Consider the following 23,425-nt stretch of genomic DNA (forward strand, 5'->3'; position numbering starts at 1 on the left):
GCCTATCTGCGGTTTAAACAATAAAAGCGGCCGGAAGCGGTGGTGCAGGCCTGTAACCCCAACACTTTGGGAGGCTGGAGGATCGCTTGAGCCCAGGAGTTCGTGACCAACCTGGGCAACAAGGCGAGACCCTGTCCCTACAAAAAGTTCAAAAATTAGACGGGCGTGGTTGCTGCCGCCAGTAATCCCAGCTACTTGGGAGGCTGAGGCGAGAGAATCACTTGAGCCCGGGAGGCGGAGGTTGCAGTGAGTTGCGATCACGCCACTGCACTCCAGCCTGGGTGACAAAGCGAGGCTGCGTCCCGAAAAACAAAAAAACCCCAAAACTCCCAAACCCTCAAGAGAAGATATGATCTGGGAAACCTGAAATGGGATCAGGGAAGGCTGTGAGATCGCAGGCCCCGCCGCAGCAAGGCGCCTGATGAGAGCTCCCGCAGGCCTTCGCAAGCCGGTGCCCTCAGCGGACGATGTTCAGGGACAAGCGGGCGAGGCGCTCGAAAAGGGCGGACCCGCCTCCAGCAGGCATCAGCACCACGCTGCCGGCATCGGCCGAGATCCCCCCGGGCAGTTCCGCCTCAGGCTCCGGTCTGCGCAGCCGCGGGAAGCCGTGCCCAGTTTTTCCGCCCATCGCCACGACAGCGACTGCATGGCGGGTGCAGAGTTGCGGGCGGCGCTGGAGCAGCGGCTTGGTGCCCTGGCCATCCACACCGAAGTCGTGGAGCACCCCGAGGTGAGACCCCTAAAAGTGACCGCCGAGACAGGCCCAGTGGGGTGGGCTGTGTTGCACGTCCATCGGGCGAGGCAGCCAAGATCAGGTGTCTCAGGGTCAATGTACCGTGAGAACGTCGCTCCTGGAATATTTCCCCGGTCTCAAAATACGAAGGTAACCCTGCAGGGGCAGCAGAGGACTTCCGTCTTGGGACCATGAGGTTACTGCAAGGAAATCTTTCCTCTTGGAGTGATTTGCTTACATTCCGTGTTAAGAACTAGCACAACATACGGAGGACTGTGCATCTTAAATCGGTCTGGGGTGTTGGGTCAGTCTGTCCACTTTTTGTGTAGATAAAACAAGCAAGTAGTTAACACTGTGTTCAGTAGGTACGACGTATCGGGCACCATACATAGAGCAGGACACTGAGGTTCAGAGTGATATTTTTCTACCGTGGTCAGGGTTGATCACAAAGCATTCAGCATGGCAGAAACCACCACCCCTAAAAGTGCTTACCAAAATTGACATGCCTGTATTTTCATAAATTGTAACGTTGTGTTTTGATTGGAAGTCTTACTTGCGTTTATTTATTTGTGACTGAATTTCTCTCTGTGGCCCAGGCTGGAGTGCAGTGGCGCGATCTCGGCTCACTGCAACCTCTGCTTCCTGGGTTCAAGTGTTTCTCCTGCCTTAGCCTCCAAATAGCTGGGACTACAAGCGCGCTGGCTAATTTTTGCATTTTTAGTAGATACGGGGCTTCACCATGTTGGCCCGGCTGGTCTCGAACTCCTGACCTCAGGTGATTCTCCCACCTGGGCTTCCCAAAGAGCTAGGATTACAGGCGTGAGCCACCGCACCTGCCCGGCCACTTGCAAATATTTCACAGAACCAATGTGTAACTTGAGTGGTGCAAGGACATGAAGTTTACCCAAGGCTTAACAGTTGATAATGGCTAAATATGGTGATCTTCAAAGAGTAGAGAAATATAACGTTAGTATTCCTCACCTTCACAAATACATCAAAACCGGAATCATTTTCTCTGACCTCCCTCCCTCCCATATAGTCCTATATTCTCCCCCTTCTTTATGTGTGCGTATGCCAACTTTTCTGATGTTCTGTTAGTCTGGGTTCTTATTGCCTCCCCACTCACCTTCTTTGTGGTTACATATTTGTAGAATGGAGGTTGTCACATGGTCTGGACATAAGAGAATGCTAAGGAATAGGAGTCTAGAACTGCTGTAAACTTTCAGTACTGAAAGCTTAAATTCAGAAATAACAAAAAGCTGCTGAGGAGGACTTGGCCAGTACACTGGAATAGAAAACTGACCGAAGAAACTGCCTGAGGTCCTGAGATGAGGAAATGAGATGGCATGGGCTTATAAGTGATTATTTGGTAATGGGGTGAAGATGGGTCTTTAACAGTGAAATTCAGGGCGATGAGCACTCCCTAACCTTGCTGTTTTCACCCAACAAGCAAAATAGGTATAAATGTGTGCATATGTAAACATGCATATTACTTTAAAACTTATTATGTGATATTTTATAGGTGTTTACAGTTGAAGAAATGATGCCTCATATCCAACATTTGAAAGGAGCACATAGTAAGAACCTATTTCTTAAAGACAAAAAGAAAAAGAATTATTGGCTGGTGACAGTTCTTCATGATAGACAAATCAATTTAAATGAGCTTGCCAAACAGTTAGGTGTTGGGAGTGGAAATCTGCGATTTGCTGATGAAACAGCCATGCTAGAAAAACTAAAAGTTGGTCAAGGCTGTGCCACACCCTTGGCACTTTTCTGTGATGATGGAGATGTGAAGTTTGTTCTGGATTCTGCTATTCTCGAAGGTGGACATGAAAAGGTGTACTTTCATCCCATGACCAATGCTGCAACCATGGGATTGAGCCCTGAAGACTTTCTCACATTTGTGAAGACGACAGGACATGATCCCATAATACTAAATTTTGATAAAAACTACTAAATGGGCCAATGTTTAGAATAAATTTCTTTCTGAAAGCTGTTTTTCTTATTTGTAATTTATAAAAAGCATTGAAAGCGTAAGAATATTTGGTACACTAAGTTTGGTGACTATGTAAACCACTTCAGGAGGAATATAGTATTTCATCTTTTTTTTTTTTTTTTGAGACGGAGTCTCGCACTGTGGCCCAGGCTGGAGTGCAGTGGCCGGATCTCAGCTCACTGCAAGCTCCACCTCCCGGGTTCCCACCATTCTCCTGCCTCAGCCTCCTGAGTAGCTGGGACTACAGGCGCCCGCCACCTCGCCCGGCTAGTTTTTTGTATTTTTTTTTTTAGTAGAGACGGGGTTTCACCGTGTAGATGAGGATGGTCTCGATCTCCTGACCTCGTGATCCGCCCGTCTCGGCCTCCCAAAGTGCTGGGATTACAGGCTAGAGCCACCGCGCCCGGCCAGTATTTCATCTTAAAAGAGCTTTTTTTTTTTTTTTTTGAGACGGAGGTTCGCTCTTGTCACCCAGGCTGGAGTGCAGTGGTGTGATCTTGGCTCCCTGCAACCTCCACCTCCCGGGTTCAAGCGATTCTGCTGCCCCAGCCTCCCAAGTAGCTGGGATTACAGGCGCACACCACCACTCCTGGCTAATTTTGTAATTTTAGTAGAGATGGGGTTTCACCATGTTGGCCAGGCTGGTTTCAAACTCCTAACTTCAGATGATCCACCCGCCTCGGCCTCCCAAAGTGCTGGGATTACAGGCATGAGCCACTGTGGCCCTATAAAAGAACTCTTTTTAAAAAGATATATGGAGGTACTTTTAGTCAGCTCCGAGATACAGTTTTCCATCTCCCATGACAACTACTTATTACAGGAATGCCTCCAACAATTAAAAACACTTCTAAGATTAGCTTACATCTTTAGGGTGCTTATTGTACTTGAAAAAAGCAAGTTGTAAAACAGTATGTATAAAATTATGATAGTGTACATAATACAGGGAAAAAATCAAAAGGAATATAGGAATATATTGTTGAGGCCAGGTGTGGTGGCTCCCACCTGTAATCTCTGCTTTTGGAGGCCAAGGCAGGAGGATCAGTTGAGGCCAGGAGTTCCAGACCAGGCTGGGCAACAAAGTGAGAGAACCCCCTCTCTATAAAAAAAATTGAAAAATAAAACAAGTGTGGTGGTTCACACATGTAGTCTTAGCATATTGGGAGGCTGGATCACTTGAGCCCACAAAATGAAGGCTATAGTGAGCTATGATCACAGCACTGCACTGCAGCCTGGGTGACAGACTGAGACTGCCTTTAAAAAAAAAAGTTGATAGTGGCTATTTTTGGGAAATGGGGATTAAAGAATAAGAACTCCCTAGCAAGATAATTAAAACAAACATGAAGGCAAAAGTAAACACTTTCCATTATTGGGGTTTGTTTATAAACTAGTGATTTTTTTTTCCCAGTGAAAAATAAGCTAATTAACTTTCTATGAAAATATATCTTTACAAAATTTTAATCCAGAAAAACAGCTAGGGGTGGAATATATTATGTCATAATCATTGTACTATTAAAGTTACGGGCCAGGTACAGTGGCTCACGCCTGTAATACTAGCACTTGGGGAGGCTGAGCTGGGTAGATCACCTGAGGTCAGGAGTTCGAGACCAGCCTGGCCAACATACTGAAACCCCGTCTCTGCTTAAAATACAAAAATCAGCTGGGCATGGTGGTGTGTCCCTATAGTCCCAGGCTTACTCGGGAGGCTGAGGCAGAAGAATCGCTTGAACCCAGGAGGCAGAGGGTACGGTCAGCCAAGAATACGCCACTGCACTCCAGCCTGGGTGACAGAGTGAGACTCTGTCTCAAAAGAAAAAAGAAAAAAAAAACAGTTGTATTTATAGCCTGGCCTGATGGTAGTAAGTTATCTCAACTGATTGTTCAGTCAGTTACAGATGGAACTCCTTGTTCCACTCTTTCCTCCCCTTCTACTACTACACTTGACTAGTCTTAACAAAATACTACGTTTAAAAATGTGGTAATGGAATATACATTGTTATTAAAAAGGATTTGGGGCCAGGCGTGGTGGCTTATACCTGTAATCCTAGCACTTTGGGAGGCCAAGGGTGAGGTCAGATTGCTTGAGCCCAGGAGACTGGTTTGGGCAACATGGGGAAACCCTGTCTCTACAAAACACATCGTAACAACAGCGCCTGTAGTCCCGGCTACTTGAGAGGCTGAAGTGGGAGGATTACCAGGAAGTCCAGGCTGCAGTGAGCAGTGATCCTGCCACTACACTCCAGCCAGGGTGACAGGGTAAGACCCTGTCCCCCACCCCCAAAACAAGGATGTGTTTAGTCTTTGTTCAGAGGTTGGAAATGTGAACATACAATTAGCCAGGCGTGGTGGCGCATCCCTGTGATCCCAGCTACTTGGGACGCTAAGACAGGAGAACTGAAAGAAATATGAACATACGTGTCCAAGTTTCTTCTGTTCTCCAGGCTATACTAAAGTTTTGCTCGTCCCCTTTCAGTTTTTTTGTTTTTGTACAGAGTCTTGCTCTGTTGCCAGGCTGGAGTGCAATGATGTGATCTCAGTTCACTGCAACCTCCGCCTCCCGGGTTCAAGCGATTCTCCTGCCTTAGCCTCCTGAGTAGCTGGGACTACAGGCGTGCGCCACCACACCCAGCTAATTTTTGTACTTTTAGTACAGACGGGGTTTCACCATGTTGGCCAGGATGGTCTCTATCTCTTGACCACATGTTCTGCCTGCGTCGGCCTCCCAAAGTGCTGGGGTTACAGGCATGAGCCACCATGCCAGGCCTACTCATTCCCTTTCAGTTATGGCATCTGAGACAATATAAAATTTCAGGAAAATCTGGAGTCATCTGTTATATAAAAGCTAGCTCTAAAACAGAAAAGTTGACATTTTAAAAATCTCACTTAAATGTAAACAAAATCCTTCATTAGTGGAAAGAGGATCTGATGTAGGCTATTCCTGTTCTCGTGGTCATGAAAACTCTAGTATTTCCTTCTAGTACAAGCAAATGGGATGGTCTTTTGTTTGTTTTTCTGAAATGGGATATTCTTAAAAGAACCACATTTTCCTAAGTTTGATCACTCAAAAAGTAGTTTCCATCTGGTAGAAATATTGTACTTCATCTGTACCAAGTTGTGTTACTAAAAGGCAAAATAAAAGTAAGGACTTTATTCTAAGGTTCCTCTTAGTTTTTACATACTCTGTATTCTATCTCTAACACAAAGTAGCTGTTTTAGGTTGCTCTGCATATGAAATGAAGGTACTAATGAATACACATAAATTAAGTACCTTAGGTGTTTGGTCTAATTGCCCTCCCCACTTTATGGTTAAAACAGGCCCAGAAAAACTGACTTGCCCAAGGATGAAGCCAGTTGCTTTGTCTCCTAAAGTCTAAGTGAAAATGAGAGATTCATTTGTGCAATCTATGAGATCACATTTATTTATTTATTTTTTTTGAGATGGAGTCTCGCTCTGTCACCCAGGCTAGAGTGCAGTGGCCGGATCTCAGCTCACTGCAAGCTCCACCTCCCGGGTTCACGCCATTCTCCTGCCTCAGCCTCCCGAGTAGCTGGGACTACAGGCGCCCACCACCTCGCCCGGCTAGTTTTTTGTATTTTTAGTAGAGACGGGGTTTCACCGTGTTAGCCAGGATGGTCTCGATCTCCTGACCTCGTGATCCGCCTGTCTCGGCCTCCCAAAGTGCTGGGATTACAGGCTTGAGCCACCGCGCCCGGCCTAGATCACATTTAAACCTATTTTGGGACAAAACTGACAGACGCTCTTTCCAAACCCCTAACACTTATCATAAAATGTTATGACAGAATCAACTAAACAAGGTCATCGGTTATGTCTGACAATAGTTCTCTAGGGAAAACGGAAAGAAATAAAATAACACTTGGCTAAAATGGTATCATTTTTAAATGATTACTAACCATTTGTTACAAAAATCACCTCTTGGTTTTATTTCTTTTTATATTAGTTTGATATGTGAATGTTAGTCCAACTTAATTTTTGAAGGAGAACCAAAATGAAAAATGTTTTTTAAAAACCAAACAGTGGTATCTCTTGTCATGAGTTGGATGCCTGTGACTGACATCAGGTATTGCCAAGTAATAAACATTTTGCCATTCAATTCTAAATCCCTTATTAGCATTAGTTTTAAAGGAAATGTTACAGCTTTTATATTATTTGATTTGGTATTTAATAACAGTTATAAGTACAATGGTAGACACTGAAAAAGAAAACCCTTAATAGAAAAGAAAAAGACAATTTAAAATCAGATTTTGTTGAAGGGTGTTGTAAGTGCAACTTTATCCATATGCATTCCTTTTAAGGCATTTTCATTGTCCAGATATCTCAACATGTACATCAAGGTTTATATTATAAAATGGGCTCCTTTTGTATTCATTCAAGACTTAAAGAAAAAATACATCTCAGGACTAAGTGTAGCTGAAAAGAAAAACACAAAAATTCACCACTCACAAAAAGTAACTTAAAATACAAAAGTCATTTAGCATACATTATTATTCCCCATTGTAATTCCAGATTTGGTACAGTATCTTTTTCATTTCCTGACATAAACCATTAAGACAGCACAGGCTGTAGTACTTCATTGGGAGGTGGCTACAATTCTATAATATGCACAGTGATTTTAAAATAGGCTTTTAGCATGCCTTGCATGAAAGGTGCTACATACAAACCTGTTTTGTGAGGCCGGGCGCGGTGGCTCAAGCCTGTAATCCCAGCACTTTGGGAGGCCGAGACGGGCGGATCACGAGGTCAGGAGATCGAGACCATCCTGGCTAATACGGTGAAACCCCGTCTCTACTAAAAAATACAAAAAAATAGCCAAAAAACTAGCCGGGCGAGGTGGCGGCGCCTGTAGTCCCAGGTACTCTGGAGGCTGAGGCAGGAGAATGGCGTAAACCCGGGAGGCGGAGCTTGCAGTGAGCTGAGATCCGGCCACTGCACTCCAGCCTGGGCGACTGAGCGAGACTCCGTCTCAAAAAAAAAAAAAAAAAACCCAAAACAAACAAACAAAAAACCTGTTTTGTGAACTGTTTGGTAACCACCAATTAAAAAATTTGGACGAAAGCGTTTCCACATGGACAGATCTGAAGCACATTATTGGAGCTCTGAACCAAAGCTATTACCCTGTATATTGATTCTGCAGTTTCCTTGGGGGTTTAGGTGTTGATTTAGAATAGAGCCAGATAATTTAAAGCATGTCAGGCCCCAGTTAAAACGGCTCCAATTAGTTTCCAGTTGACTTTATTATTGTTTGGCAGAAGTTTAAGGGAGAAGAGTGGCTTCCTACAAGGTTTGCTTCTCAAGGTATACTGGAGAAAGTAAAATATTCATGTGGTTACTCTTATCTAGTCCTTTCTTGAAATGGTATGAAAAAAGTGTGATGAATATAATTGAGATTATTCATATTTTTGTAGTCTCAATGTGTTCCCTTGGTTGTCTCTTTAACTGTCCCTTCTCAGGGTCAGCCTACTCAGATTCAGTACTTTACAGGCTGTTTTTCAGCATTTTCTGCTTGAAGCACTAATGCACTTAACGCAGCATGTTCTCTATTTTAAGATATTAGTGTTCTGGAGAGGTCAAGCTGTGATGTCATTCGCCCTCACTGGGCTACCTCACCACTCATTAAATTTCAGCTTTTCAGTAATTGTTCTGGGATATGTTCTAGTTGTGCAAATTAGATGCTAGCTAATATAAATCTAAGTTACCCACTTACTGTATTTAGCCATAACATAATTTCTATGTTTACTTTTATCCACCTAAAAATGAATGTACAGTTTTTGACATGCAAGTGTCTCTAGACTGCTCTGACACCTATTACCAATGTGCTACTTGAATCCAGGGAGTTATGACAGAGAGAGATGTTTCAAAGTCTACAGAATAGGTTTTAAATATTTCTGTTGTGCATTATTTGTATGTTAGTAAGAATCCTTTGTATTTACATTTACATAGCACCTTTCATCCAAGAGTTTCAAAATGATTTAATGTTAACAGCATTTGGTGGTAAAACCTAAGTTATCGGTGGCATTGAAGTATGTAAGTAAGTTCAAGTTCTCTTAAGTTCCATTTCAATTGAAACATGCTCTCTTTTTTATTGATGGTCTTTTGGAAAGTAAACTGTGAACACAACATTGCTACTGGCCTACGAAAGAGAGAGAGAGAGAGAAAGAGAGACAGAGGGAGAGAGACTTTTCTCATGGTTACTGGGTTAGTGATGAAACCCACAACTCATAAACCACACACTACGGAATATGGAATTATTCCAAAAAGTTCTTTAGAGCTGGTAATGAAAGCCTAAGAAGTACACTGTTAAAATTTTAAAAAGTCAGTATCTTTCTCATTTCAGACCTTGAAGATTACTCTGATATTGATGTTAAATAATGAATTTGCATTAATGAGTATCAATGCATTTTTTGATTTCATAAGAAAATAAAACTGTGATATAAAATTGGAACTACTAAAAAAATTGATGTTTCCTGGGTTAACTAAATCTATTTTTTTGTGCTTCTTCCAAATGTTTAAAGGTAACAAATGCATACAAATATTTCAAAAGTACCAATAACAATTATCAACTTTAATGTAATATTATAAAGGAGAAAAAAGTCATTAATAAATGATAGCCTTAATTATAAATGAGTTTCTGGCAAAATGCAGATCATAGTAAGTTATTTACATTCTTTTTGCCATTAGAAAACTTCTTAAGCAACAGTCAGCTCTCAAGTTAAAAAAATACACACACATACATAACCCAATACCAAAGAAAAGAAATGAGTTAAAGCACAACAGCTTTATCTTGGGAATGCCATTTGCTGGAAAACCATCTTACTAAAAAAAGTTTCAGAAAAACACTCTTTACCGTGGATTAACGCATGTATGCTTAGTGTTGCTTAATGGGAAATATGTAAAGATTAATATCACTATAAATTTTTTATAACTCCTATTTCGTTATGGATTTTTCAGATTTATCTTATAAACTGAATTTCTTTTGCATCAAAATAATTGGCTTTAAGAAAAAAAAGTACCAACACATGCAGTCTGCTAACCAAATAAGGCTCTGACATGCCAAAACAACTTTCTCTGTATCTTGCTATATAGTACATTCCACAAAATACTACAGCATTTAATTTAGGTTTACACAACTAAATATAAATGGCTAGATTTTGGCTAACACTTAGCAGAAGCATTAAGCAAACATGGATAAATTCATAAAACAAATGATGAAAAAAGCAGATTGTTCTTGGAGTACTTCTTTAAACACTTAACCTTAAAACACTTGGTCCTTAGCGAGAGAACGTCCTTTATTCAGTAGATCTTAACAGTACAAGGTATAGTAAGTCCTAAAACCTTTAAAAAATTTTGGCAGTTGAATCCAGTAGTGCTCCTTGATTCAAGGAATGAAGGTTTGTATTTCTTGCCTGCTCTATTCACGAAGGACTGTTAAAAGTCTCCTTAAAGATTTTAAAAAATGATTCCTATAGTTGCTAGGTGTCTTGTTACTTCACAAATAAAGGCTTCATACTGAGAAACTGAAGGACACTTTTCTCTCTGTATTTAGTTGGAAGGTAGAAAGAAGAAAGAAAATATAAGAAAAGCTTGAAGAGAGATACAAAATACAGAGCAGCCACTACAAGAACAGCATGCACCAGATATTTCTATAAGAATGAGAATGACAGAAAATCAGAGATAATTTTTGAGTGGCTCATCATAGAATAGGCATTTAGTTTATTCTCATTAATTTTCAAGAAAACTGTGGGGAAGTTGTATTCCTACCACAAAAGGCTTCAAACTAAAAAAGTAATTCCTAGAACATAATTCACTAGTAAAATTAAATTTAAAGTGAGAAAAAAACTTAAAAACAAAAAAACTTGTTCCTTGCGCTGACAAGTAAAAACCTATGGCAGCCAACTCATCTTGCTTCACTAGTAAGTAGAACAGAAAATCAATGAATTAAGCAAGCAATATTTACATCTGTTAATGCAATGTGCTCTTGTTTCACACTTAATTTGGTTAGTTTGTATAAATGAGACTAATCTCATTTACATTTTAAGCAGGAAACTCACCACTTGGCCCACATGTCATGTAGTGGGTAACAGAATTAGGAGCTTTGTTGCTCCCTAGACCTGCTTTTTGAATTTCTGCTTTCTTGTACTTTGTCCACATCTGCAGGAGAAAAGCATTTCATATTATTTAGTCAAAGATGAAACAAAATACAATTCAGAAGATAAGAAATGCACTTTCACTGAGTAGGGCAAGGAGAAGGAATCTGTAACTGGGAAAATTATTAATTGCATAGGCATCTCAATACTTAAAGATTGATTTTTATATTTTATTTTTTTTGAGACAGAGTCTTGCTCTGTCACCCAGGTTGGAGTGCAGTGGCCGGATCTCAGCTCACTGCAAGCTCTGCCTCCAGGGTTTACGCCATTCTCCTGACTCAGCCTCCTGAGTAGCTGGGACTACAGGCGGCCGCCACCTCGCCCAGCTAGTTTTTTGTATTTTTTAGTAGAGACAGGGTTTCACCGTGTTAGCCAGGATGGTCTTGATCTCCTGACCTCGTGATCCGCCCGTCTCGGCCTCCCAAAGTGCTGGGATTACAGGCTTGAGTCACCGCGCCCGGCGATTTTTATATTTTAAAGCTGTAAGTAATATTCCTAGGAAAGCTATAATTTTTTTTTTTTTTTTTTGAGACGGAGTCTTGCTCTGCCACCCAGGCTGGAGTGCAGTGGCCGGATCTCAGCTCACTGCAAGCTCCGCCTCCCGGGTTTACGCCATTCTCCTGCCTCAGCCTCCCGAGTAGCTGGGACTACAGGCGCCCGCCTCGTCGCCCGGCTAGTTTTTTGTATTTTTTAGTAGAGACAGGGTTTCACCGTATTAGCCAGGATGGTCTCGATCTCCTGACCTCGTGATCCGCCCGTCTCGGCCTCCCAAAGTGCTGGGATTACAGGCTTGAGCCACCGCGCCCGGCCTCTAATTTTTTAAAAAACTATAACAATTACATTTTCCCCCCTCTTAGTGCCAGATAGCCTTACTATGTTTATTTCCTAAATGGTCACCTATAGTTTTAAACATAATCTTGCATGTAGTAGCAAAACCATCTGGAATGAAATATTTGTATTATTTACTAAGAAAACCAGGGCTTGATGCATATTTTATAGGCAAATAATGTTCCTCCTTACATTGGTTATAGCTAAAATTGCTTTGGTCAAACGGGATGCAGTGCATAAGAATATGTTTAAAATTTCTAGAAAGGTAGGCCAGGAATACTGAAAGCTATCCAGCTTCATCATTAATAAAATTAGGATACTGAATCTTCGAATAGTTTTACAAATAATCCTTTGGAGAACTGGAGGTGTCTTAGAGAAAATAAGTGCAACTGCTCAATTGAGTCAGAGTTGCTTCACTTTCACTTTAAATGAAATTAGTTTTTTAAAATTTGGGGAATCCATGTAAGATTTCACTTACAGAAAGTGTTGTCTTTCTTAAATGTTTGGGACACATTGGTTCCATATGATTTCTAAGGTATTTCCACCACTAAAAATTTGATTCCAAATGTTATGATAAAACATAGATAAGAACTAGTGTTGTGCAATCGCGGTGGCTCACGCCTGTAATCCCAGGACTCTGGGAAGCTGGTCAGGAGCTGGAGATTAGCCTGGCCAACATGGTGAAACTCCATCTCTGCTAAAAATACAAAAATTTGCCAGGCGTCGGTCATGGCATGCTCCTGTAATCCCAGTTGCTCAGGAGGCTGAGGCAGGAGAATCGCCTGAACCCAGGAGGCAGAGGTTTCAGTGAGCTGATATCATGCCACTGTACTCCAGCCTAGGCAACAGAGTGAGATTCCATCTTAAAAAAAAAAAAAAAAAAAAAAAGAACTAGTGTTGTTTTGGGGAAATTTTATGACGCCACAGCAGGTGATGATTTCTGAAGTCTAGATTGCATTTTCCAACAGTCCTCAGGACACATGGACATGATACATATTTCTCTTACATGCACAGTGTATGTTTTTTTTTTTTTTGAAAACATGCTGCATATATACATATAGCTATTTGGGTAGTAAATAGTTCTTTCCTATAGGTCTAATTTTGTAAAATAATCACATAATTTTAATATCATAGCATGTGATTTTTCAATGAATTTTGAATTAATAAATATATTTTAAAGTGTTATGGTCAGAATTATGATATCTAAAAAGTTGAAATAGCTGTGAAATAATCTTTGACTCAGTGTGGAAAAGAAATAACACTAATTATAACATTTGTGTCATATATTGCCCCCATTTAATTTCAGCTATATTTACCATTAAGTTTTATTACTGGCTTATGAAAAAGCAAAAGGGAAAATATTAGCGCCAAATACATTTGAAATGTTAGACTGACCGGGAGGTAACTGAGAATAAAATAGAAGGATGCAAAAAGTATATTAGGTGGTACTAAAATACGACAATTCTTTGATTGTGTTCATTTGATTACCTGCACCAGAACCATTTTTTTTTTTTTGTAATAGCTATCAGAAAAAAAGTATGATTATAAAGGAGACAAATTTCATTAGGCAAATATTCTCTACATATTTTTTCTTTGGTCCAGTTAATAACAACTTAATACAATAACAACAAGTATAATATAATTTCATCCCCACATGCTCACATTTCAAGGTGTTCCTTCCAGGTGCCAGGCTGAGTCATTATCAGTAATATATAGGCTAAATCCAAATGGCAAAAAACATTCCAGAGAGAATGCTAACATGTATTCCTCTGGAAGTAAACGGATCAGGGTTATGGGTTTTTTTGTTTTTAGCCATTCTGGGAGTTAGAGATTCAAATTTAGCTAATTTGCTGTAAAAGTGCTGTGAACACAAAAATAAAACTTCTTTGCACTGGAGTCAAAGTTAACAAATATTTTCTCTTTTTTTTTAAGCTAAAGAGTTTGTATTCATTCTTAGTTCTAAAATTTGTTCTACTAGAAACATACTTGTTTAAGTGGTTACAAGTTCTAATTTTACATTTTAGTGTGATTATTCATTTTTAAAAATTGTTTTAAGGACATACATGTGTAATTTAATAATAGATTAATTATAGAAGTAATTTTTACCACTTTGTAAACTTGCTACCCTTTTTGATTAGAAGTAAAAATACAGATTTCCAACACAATGAGTATGATTTGGTTTATTTCTCTTTGACTCTATATGAAAAAAAGAACTAGAAAAACTATTGTATTAACTGATTTCAAGTATAGAAGCCATCTTGAAAAAAAGACAGTTACTTGAGCTCTTGTATTTATCAGATGATGAAAAGTGCAGAGAAGAAACAATAAATACAAATGTTCCCAGTCACTGTGTAAATCACATTTAAATTTGATGGGGTTTTCTAAGGATAACACTAAGTTTATAAGTATTAACAATCTTTTAAATCTGAAAAGTGTTTTATAAATATGGGTATTAGTTACTATTTGTTATATAAAGTATTGAATTATTAACTCTTTCTTTAAAACAGGACAGATGGCCTAATTAAATGACAAAAGAAAACATCTTTTTACATTTTCCCTCCTGATATTGTACAGGTACAATATAAAGTACACATTCTGGAAGAAAAAAAGGAGTGAGAGGAAGAGCAAGTGATGGGTGGGAAGAGGAGGAAGGGAGGGAGAAAATGAACTTTTTTTTTTCCAGAAGCAACAAAGCAAATATGACTTGGAAATGTCTTCTTGGTAAGACACCATGCAACTGTTTTAACATGCTTCTGGATATCAAAGTAACAATCGTATCAGGCAACAAAAAATGTGAAGGAGGAGCATGTATGGTTAAGGTTTTTAAAGGCATGCAGCAAACGGACAAAGCAATTAATATTTCATGCAGACTTTGGTGTGGTTACACATTCACATTAATACACATGCCATCATGTACAGCTGAACACTGTGCAACAATTTTAAATAAAAAATATAAACCTAGCCAAATATTTTGTTAACAGCAACTTTTCAAATAATATTAGAGAAGCAGTGCATATCAAATAACATCAATATATTATATTGTGCAGTTTTGATCATATACAACCATATTCATACCAAACAGTTTGATTATCCTCAGAAACCAACAATGCAGCTTCTGTGTCATCAGGACAGAGGCATGCAGGAGTGACAAGATTGCTGCTATTTACAGAAAACTGTAGGTTACTGTTACTAGGGTTCTGATGATCAGAAAACTGTTCATGTTCTTTCTGTGCAGGTTTATCCAAAGAGGCAGAAGCCTGGTCAGTTATTCTGGTGACTGGCCTAGGAGGTAACCCACTTATGTTACTAACTAATTCTGTATTCAGGGATAAGAATGGCTGAGATGAATGGGCCACAGTAAATGGCCCTATGCTATCTTTTGCCAACATTCCGAATGCATCACTAGGCATCTTAATAGTGGCAAAAGTTTGGTTTAGAAAATGTGACCTGTCTGTTCTTGAATTTCTAGCCCGCACATATAGAGACTCAGGCATGTCTATAGCTAAATCATTTTGGGCACAAGAACCTATAGTATGTGTTGGGCTGTCAAGTATATGAGAGGACCACTGGTGTAAATGGTACTCACTAGATGCTGCAGTGGTGTTGCTGTCAGCAGCAGCTGGTGATGAATCAACTGATATAGGCAGTCTACTGTCCTTGGTCAAAAAATCATGGATGCTTGTCCTTCTTGTAGTTCCTTCGGCAGTTGAGATCACGCTGCTTGCACGAGGTAAAGTGGCATAAGGGTTACTATCTTTTGATTGTCGTGACAGAGAAGATTCTTTTACTAATTTTATCTTTCCTTGAGTGCCTGGTGTAGGTTTTCCTGCAGAACTAATGAAGTAGGTATCTTCAGTTTTTCGAGGACCAGGTCTCAAAAACTCAGGCTTAGTTGTCCATCTATCATAGAAGTCCCCTGGGGTTTTTCCACTTACTGACCTGGCCAGACCACAGCTAACTGGTTTGTCTTTTCCCAAAAAGTCAGAAGAAACAGACAGACTTTTCATTACTTCATCTAAAAGATTTTCTTGACTTGAGGACTTTATCTGTTTTAAAAAAAATTCAAAGCAGGTTAGTGAATATAGTACCATGTTTTTACTTTCCTGATTCAGCAGACTGTGCAATATAAAATTGTGGGTATCTCTGAATACTCCTTCACTTAAAAAAAAAAAAAAGCTCTGAAGTTCAATTATAGAAATTTAACTTGTGGTGTTCATCTAAATTAAGGTCATCATAGATAAAACTAACCTGTATTGAGGTAAGCTTATTGCTTTCTTCCAAAAACTGTTGTAGAGTAACAACTTCACTTCCAGGGGAACCAGTTTTGATTTTGTGATGTCGACTCTCCAGTGTTTCAGATATTTTGTGTTGGAGCACTGGACTTGATCTGGTCTGTCTTTTCAAGTACTGGATTGGACTGCTACCACTGCTGGACCAAGCCTCATGGTCATGAAGCAGGCTAAATTCTCCACTGCTGTGGCTTTGTGGCCTGCTTTGGTTATTAACTGCACCTGCTTTTGGAGTAAATGGTGTGTTGACATTTCAATAATAGAAATGGGATTAATACTTTATGAGTAATAACATTTGTTGACTGTGTCCAAATTATATGAACAGCCAAATTTACTTTCAAGCTTTATTTAGAAATGCTTAGTAAACAATGTCCATCTTTTATCAGTGTAACAATTGTCTGCCATAGCCTGCTTCCTTACTTTGTCAAACTGACAACTATTGTAAACTCCACAAGGGCAAAGATTTGCTTTTACTACCACACTCAGAGCCTGAACAGAGCCTCATACAAAGCATTCAATACATTTGATGAGTAAATGAATGAATAAATAAATAAGTGAATAATACATTTTTTTAAAAAGTTAGGTTCAAATAGTTATAAAATGCCTCACAGGCCAGGCGCAGTAGCTCATGCCTGTAATCCCAGCACTTTGGGAGGCTGAAGCAGGCGAATCACGAGGTCAGGAGTTGGAGACCAGCCTGGCCAATATGGTGAAACCCCGCCTCTACTAAAAATACAAAAAGTTAGCCAGGCGTGGTGGTACACGCCTGTAGTCCCAGCTACCCAGGAGGCTGAGGCAGGAGAATCGCTTGATCCTGGAAGGTGGAGGTTGCAGTGAACAGAGATTGCACCAGTGCACTCTGGCCTGAGACTGTCTCAAAAATAAATAAATAAAGTAAATAAAATAAAATGCCTCACAATTTAGGATAAGAACATGATTAGATGAAAAAATATATATATATACACACATATATATATATACATACACACACATATATATATACACATACATACACACACGCACACATTTTTTTTTTTTTTTTGAGATGGGATCTCACTCTGTTGCCCATGCTGGAATGCAGTGGCACGATCACAGCTCACTACAACCTCGGCCTCCTGGGTTCAAGTGGTTTTCTTGCCTTTGCCTCCCAAGTGGCTGGGATTACAGGCATGCGCCACCATGCCAGGCTAATTTTTGTATTTTAGTAGAGACGGGGTTTCATCATGTTGGCCAGGTTGGTCTCTAACTCCTGACCTCAAGTGATCTGCCCACCTCAGCCTCCCAAAGTGCTGGGAATACAGGCGTGAGCCACCATACCTGGCTCATTAGGTGAATTTTATATTATTTCAGTATGTTAAGACCAAAAACTGTTCTAAATGCAGAAAATTCTATTTTAATTCTTTGCTTATCTAAGAAGTCCTCATTACTACTTGAAGGCTTCTCTGTTCATCCTACATGAGTAACTTTAAACATTTAAAAAAATTTAAATAGCATACATATAAGAAAAGTTAAATAAAGACATGAAGCAATTACTTACAACATTTCAGTAAAAGTATAAAATCAAATATGTAGTGCTTTATTCTTTTTTAAAAGTCTTGATCATCTTGCTGTCCACTGTTGATATGGTGCCTATATAACCTTAAAAGACTCAGTTGACATTAGCAACTATATAAAACGCAAATTAGCTAGTTCTAGAATACAACTCCCTCAAATCTTGGTGTTCCTTAAGAGTACTGATTTGTTTTGATCACTAACAAACTGTACATCAAAACAGAAAATGCAACTTTCCATGGTTTCCCAGTCACAGAGAGTAAAGTGGGCCACGAAAGAATTTGGCTCAACTTATGTAACATTTTACAAAAGTAAGAGTTTCTTAAATTTTCAAATCAGAAAAAAAATCATATTTTCAGACTACATTTTTCTACTGGATGTAAAAACATTTTTAATTAAATAATTTATTTCTTTTAAGGCTAGTCAAATGAAGTAGTGGGAGTGGGGAAGGAACAAAGAAATCTGAAAAACATGATAAAAATTTTTTAAAACTCCCACCTCAAAATTAGGTATTTCAGATCACTGTACTAATGTCATAGCATTAATTGATAAAATAAAATTACAACTGAGACAAAATAATTTTATAATACAAAAAGGAACAAAACAAATGCATTCTTTGTAACCTGACAATTCTGGAGTACAGAGAATAACTATGATATGTTGGTTAAATAATTCAGAGGCTGGATGAGGTGACTCACTTGAGCTCAGGAGTTCGAGACAAGCCTGGGCAACATGTTAGAAACCCTGTCTCTAACAAAAATACAAAAAAACTAGCTGGGCATGGTGGCATGGGTCTCTGTAGTCCCAGTTACTCGGGAGGCTGAGGTGGTAGGATCGCTTGAGTCTGGGAGGTGGAAGTTGCAGTGATTTGAGATAGTACCACTGCACTCTAAGCCTGGGTGACACAGCGAGAACCCATCTCACAAAAAAAAAAAAAGAAAAAAGAAAAAAGAAAACCTTCCAGGCCAGGCGTGGTGGCTCACACCTGTAATCCCAGCGCTTTGGGAGGCCGAGGCAGGTGGATCACCTGAGGTCAGGAGTTCAAGACCAGCCTTGTCAGCATGGTGAAACCCTGTCTCCACTAAAAATACAAAAAATTAGCTGGGTGTGGTGGTGGTTGGCACCTGTAGTTCCAGGTACTTGGGAGGCTGCAACAGGAGAATGGCTTGAACCTGGGAGGTGGAGGTTACAGTGAGCTGAGATCACAGCACTGCACTCCAGCCTAGGCGACACAGTAAGACTCCATCTCAAAACAAACAACTTCCAGAATCTGAGTAGACAGAGTATCTTTGAGGAAAAAGTTATCAGTCAAGGTTTCCAGACAATTACTTAAATATCTCACCTTGGAATGCATATTTAAACATTAAGAAAACAAATCTTGAAATAATTCCTTACATGAGCCAAATGCATTCATGTAGTTCTTGTTTTATACACACACACACACACACACACACACACACACACACACACACACAAATAGTTGTTTCTCAAATTAAACACAAAATCCATCCCCTTATTTTGTGGATAAATTAAGTCAAACATATTTCTAAAATATGAGTAATGTGAGTTCAATGTCCATGCATCATAAGAAAATGAAGGACAATCATTTTCACGTCAAAGAAAAAATGTCAGTAAAATAAGGACCTATAGATAATTTTGAAGTATAAATATTACCATAAGACTTTTGTCTGTGAAGACGAAAAACTGAAACTAAATAACTGCTCCTGTTTTTACATTTGTATACATTGAAATACATTTGTATTACAATGTGAAAAGTATAAAATGTTCCAAACAACTATGTTCCAAACATAGATGATTTGGATTTCATGCTTTACCCCAGAAACTTCATCCCATCTCCCACCTTTAAATACTGGAAATGGATGGAGTGCATTAATAAATTTACCTACAGCATACCTTTGACTTCATGTAGTGAAGCATTATTATTGCTATTGCTAGTGGATGTTCTGCCACTATCAAGGCTGGCTGGTCTTGAAGCTAAATGAAAAAACCAGGAGACAGTGTGATAAAACTTCTAGCTGATGATGCTGATGAGCTTTTACATTCTGATTACAGAATGCTTTGAGGAAGCAATCATGCATACTTTCACAAGATGAGCATGCCCACAAATTAGAAAGGAAATTTCCAGATAGTTCATTGAGAGAGACACGTTAGAACAGGACACTTCTGAGACAATAGTTGAGATTCAAAGAGGAGGATAAAGTGCATACTCAGATTTGAAAATGAGTTCTAAATGGATATGCCAGGAGTGTTTTAGTTGAATAGAATGACATATCCCCCTAGATCCCCCAAAATGCTACTGATTGGGTCACTTACAACAGATCAGACAAGGAACTCTGCACACTGCAGAGATACCAAGAAGAGGAGGAATACAAGCATCTATACAGTTAATGTCCTGTATTCCTATCTGTAACAAGGGAAACAACTGTATAGTTAACACTGCCCTATGCTAACTCTTAAAACCCTGCTTACATTAAAATTCCTTTAACATGTTATCCACTTATTGCTAATAGTTTGTAATCCCAGCTACTTGGGAGGCTGGGATTTTCCGGACAGAAATGGAAAAATCTGAAATACTCAACATTGCCCAAAAATTGGCTTCTTTTTGAGTCAGAGTCTCGCTCTGTCACCCAGGCTGGAGTGCAATGGCACAATCTTGGCTCACTGCAACCTCTGCCTCCTGGGTTCAAGCGATTCTCCTGCCTCAGCCTCCCAAGTAGCTGGGATTACAGGTGCCTGCCACCACACCCAACTAATTTTTGTATTTGTAGTACAGATGGGGTTTCTCCATGTTGGGCCAGGCTGGTCTCGAACTCCTGACCTCAGGTGATCTGCATGCCTCCGCCTCCCAAAGTGCTGGGATTACAGGCATGAGCCACTGTCCCTGGCCCAAAAATTAGTTTCTTAAAGTTTATCCTTTAAAACAAATATTTTTAATATTTTAAACTAGTATTTTAAATTGGCATTTTAAACCAATGGCAAAATACAACTCTTATAACTTTAACCTTATACAAAAATGGTAACAAAATTACCTTTGAAGACTGTGCAGGCATACTTTATAAATGACCTTGGCTAAAATAGAGAATATTTAGATGAAGCAATTATCTTAAAAGAGGCAGAAGGGAGTATTAGGTTTGAAGAAATGGTAGAGGTAACTAAGAGATGCAGGATAGAGAAAACATGCTTGCTGGCAATGCCACATTCACCTATTAAGTGCAAGAGTCCTAGCATTCCCATTCTGTATTTAATGTGTACTCTCTAAATAAAGTTCATTATCTTACCATGAACTCTTGATCCCGTACTAGAATCATCACTAACACCTTGTGGACTTATGTCTTCAAAGGACGTAGTATCTACATAAAATAGCAAAATGGATATAAAGATATTTTTGCAATAAAAAACCATTATAAAATTTTATTTACACAGAATATGGAAATTGTTTTTCAATCATGTATAATACAGCTTGACTTAACGTATTTCATAGACTCAACCAGAAACTGGAACTAGGAATAAGAAAAATGGCAACTCTAATGAGAGTTGACTTGCTTAGGGAAAACACCAAAAGCTATGAAACAATCTCCCCTCTGACCCTGCAAAGCAAAACAAGAGCCTGGGTGGTTCTAGGTAGTTCTGTTGGAAGTTGTAGTGCTTTTAGTTTTTAGAAAACTGGCATTGCCTTCTTTTATCACTCTTTACCTGGTTTACTTCTCCTTTTCTTGTGAATTCATTAGCTGTTTATTATGAAAGGAGGCCTGGAAAAGATTTTAGTTATTTGTATAATGTTTTAAAATTTTTAAATGATTTGAAAGTTCCTCCAAATCCAATACAAATCATGTTTTGATAATTATTTCAGGTTGTTGCTTTTTAAAAAGTACACAGGGAAAAGTCAAATTAAAATTCTTGTTGCCAACAGTGACACCACAGTGCAAATAGCAGACGGCCTATACCTTTATTATTAACCAACTGCTTGGGTCTGAAGCCTGCAGAAGAGTTGACAGTTGAAAAGTTGATGGCTGTAGTAGAGAAGGCCATAGCTCCCAATTCTTTTCTCCTTTTACCCGTTGAAATATCATCAGGAACCTCCAAATTCTCAGTACTACCTGTCCACTGTCCTGCTAGGACCATGGACTGCACCAGGTCATTCATGGCTGGGATGCAAATGAAAGCAAATGAATCAGCATGGTTAATGTATTTGTTTGTATTTCTATTTTGCAGTATAAATACTGTGGTTTTTGTCTATGAATTAATGCAAATGGACATAAAAAATTATAACCAAATGTTCATTTAAATTATGACATGCATTCAGCTGAATGAAATGAGTAGGCCAAAGGCTGACAAATTTCAATAAATACTTTTATCCCACCTCCACCCCCTTTAAAAGACAGAGAAAGGAATTTTACTAAGTACGACTGCCATGCTATTGCGCAGCGATGTGCTAAAACTTTAATTAGCAGCCTTCACAATGTGGTTTTGTGGTGACAAAAATGGAATAGATAAAGGTAAGATGAAGAGCAGTTCTTATATAGCATCATTATTGAAAATGAAAGTCCTTGGTCAGAGCAGGTTACTGAAGAAATTACTCATTTTATGACTCAGTAAGTATACCATTCAATAAAAACCTGAAAGAGATGATATCCAAAGTGACAGACACTTAATGTGATTATGTAATTACCCATGCCACATAAAAAAGAAAATCCAGAATATTATTATTTAAAGAATGACAAGCATTTTCAAGGGTTTTGGGCCATTTTATTTATTTAATTAATCTGGTTCATTAAAGGAAATTAATTTCTAATACTAAAAGTTTTGTTATATTCTCCTTAAGTAAACTTCTTTGGGAAAAAAATCTCTATGGCATATAAAGGGTTTTTTTCTGCCAATTTTTAGAAAGCACTGGAAATTTATGAGTAAGTTACATGTATGACTAGAAATATGCATGTATATGTATAAGTGGACATATACATAATGCAAATTCAGTGCCACTTGAAAAAAAAATTCTTCCAGCTCCTTATATTAGAGGAAGACTGACCTCTGCAAAATAAGGAAATTGGCACAGTCCAGAGAAAGGTTAGTGAAAAATTAGTAATGAAAGCCAGTGTAGTCAGTTGAAAGAAGCTGAACTGTCATAAAGTCTTACACATGGAACGACGGTAGCAGGCCTTCATTTTGTCTTTATCCTTCGGTCTGTTCCTCAAAAAGGGCAGTCTTTTCAGTGCAACCACTTTAATGTCAGAGCATGAGGAAAAACAGAAACAGGGAAATGAAAGAAAAAAGGGAGAAGAACAGATGGGAGTTAAATGTTGAAATTAAGGACAGAAATGAATGTTTGAGTTTTAGCTATGTATGCTATATTAAGGCTATTATTCTCATGCTGCTGAGTGATAATGAAATATGAAATATGTACTCTGATATTTTAAAATACTTGGAAAAGCACTGAAGACAATGATGAGGAACATATACATTTTTTTTTTTTTTGAGACGGAGTTTCACTCTTGTTGCCCAGGCTGGAGTGCAATGGCGCGATCTTGGCTCACCGCAACCTCCGCCTGCGATTCTCCTGCCTCAGTCTCCCTAGTAGCTGGAATTACAGGCATGCGCCACCATGCCCGGCTAATTTTGTATTTTTAGTAGAGATGGGGTTTCTCCATGTTGGTCAGGCTGGTCTTGAACTCCCGACCTCAGGTGATCCACCCACCTCTGCCTCCCAAAGTGCTGGGATTACAGGCGTGAGCCACCACGCCCAGCCTGAGGAACATATACTTTTAAAGTTTGGTTTGGTTACAGTCCTATAAAAACAGGAACTGACTAGAATTATTTATGCAGGGATCCATTTTCCTAGTTAAGTTGTAA

The 23,425-nt window shown here is 39.1% G+C and overlaps 2 protein-coding genes across 11 annotated transcripts in view; one reads left to right on the top strand and one right to left on the bottom strand.

The window, feature by feature from the left end:
* The first annotated feature begins 276 nt into the window (after window positions 1-276).
* On the top strand, window positions 277-2,729 carry LOC117099657 (putative prolyl-tRNA synthetase associated domain-containing protein 1). Its single transcript, XM_033239081.1, has 2 exons — window positions 277-730; window positions 2,256-2,729. Exons 1-2 carry the CDS (start codon window positions 422-424, stop codon window positions 2,688-2,690), a joined length of 744 nt encoding a protein of 247 aa, XP_033094972.1. The 5' UTR covers window positions 277-421; the 3' UTR covers window positions 2,691-2,729.
* Window positions 2,730-6,640: 3,911 nt separating this feature from the next.
* Window positions 6,641-23,425, bottom strand: part of CCDC88A (coiled-coil domain containing 88A) — a 139,469-nt gene continuing 122,684 nt past the window's right edge. For 2 of the 10 annotated variants that reach the window (XR_004443936.1, XR_004443935.1), the window contains exons 26-35: window positions 22,713-22,796; window positions 21,523-21,723; window positions 20,857-20,928; window positions 19,472-19,552; window positions 15,966-16,231; window positions 15,657-15,763; window positions 15,304-15,434; window positions 10,794-10,893; window positions 7,752-10,278; window positions 6,641-7,406 (exon numbers count right to left, since the gene is read on the bottom strand). Coding sequence is in view for 3 of the 10 variants with exons in the window: in XM_033239061.1 (XP_033094952.1) it covers window positions 14,771-15,763; window positions 15,966-16,231; window positions 19,472-19,552; window positions 20,857-20,928; window positions 21,523-21,723; window positions 22,713-22,796 (1,697 nt within the window). In the remaining 7 variants the exon portion in view is untranslated. Of the gene's footprint in view, window positions 7,407-7,751; window positions 10,279-10,793; window positions 10,894-13,870; window positions 15,764-15,965; window positions 16,232-19,471; window positions 19,553-20,856; window positions 20,929-21,522; window positions 21,724-22,712; window positions 22,797-23,425 lie in introns of those variants that run through there. The other 8 variants (XR_004443931.1, XR_004443930.1, XR_004443934.1 and 5 more) reach the window with 7 other exon arrangements.

This window comes from Trachypithecus francoisi, unplaced genomic scaffold (assembly GCF_009764315.1).
Source record: "Trachypithecus francoisi isolate TF-2019V2 unplaced genomic scaffold, Tfra_2.0 Lachesis_group17, whole genome shotgun sequence".
Classification (NCBI taxonomy): Eukaryota; Metazoa; Chordata; class Mammalia; order Primates; family Cercopithecidae; genus Trachypithecus; species Trachypithecus francoisi.

Coding starts and splice junctions, on each gene's coding strand:
- LOC117099657 (XM_033239081.1), top strand. CDS start 422: ATGAGAGCTCCCGCAGGCCTTCGCAAGCCGGTGCCCTCAGCGGACGAT. Junction 731..2,255: donor AAGTCGTGGAGCACCCCGAG/GTGAGACCCCTA, acceptor GATATTTTATAG/GTGTTTACAGTTGAAGAAAT.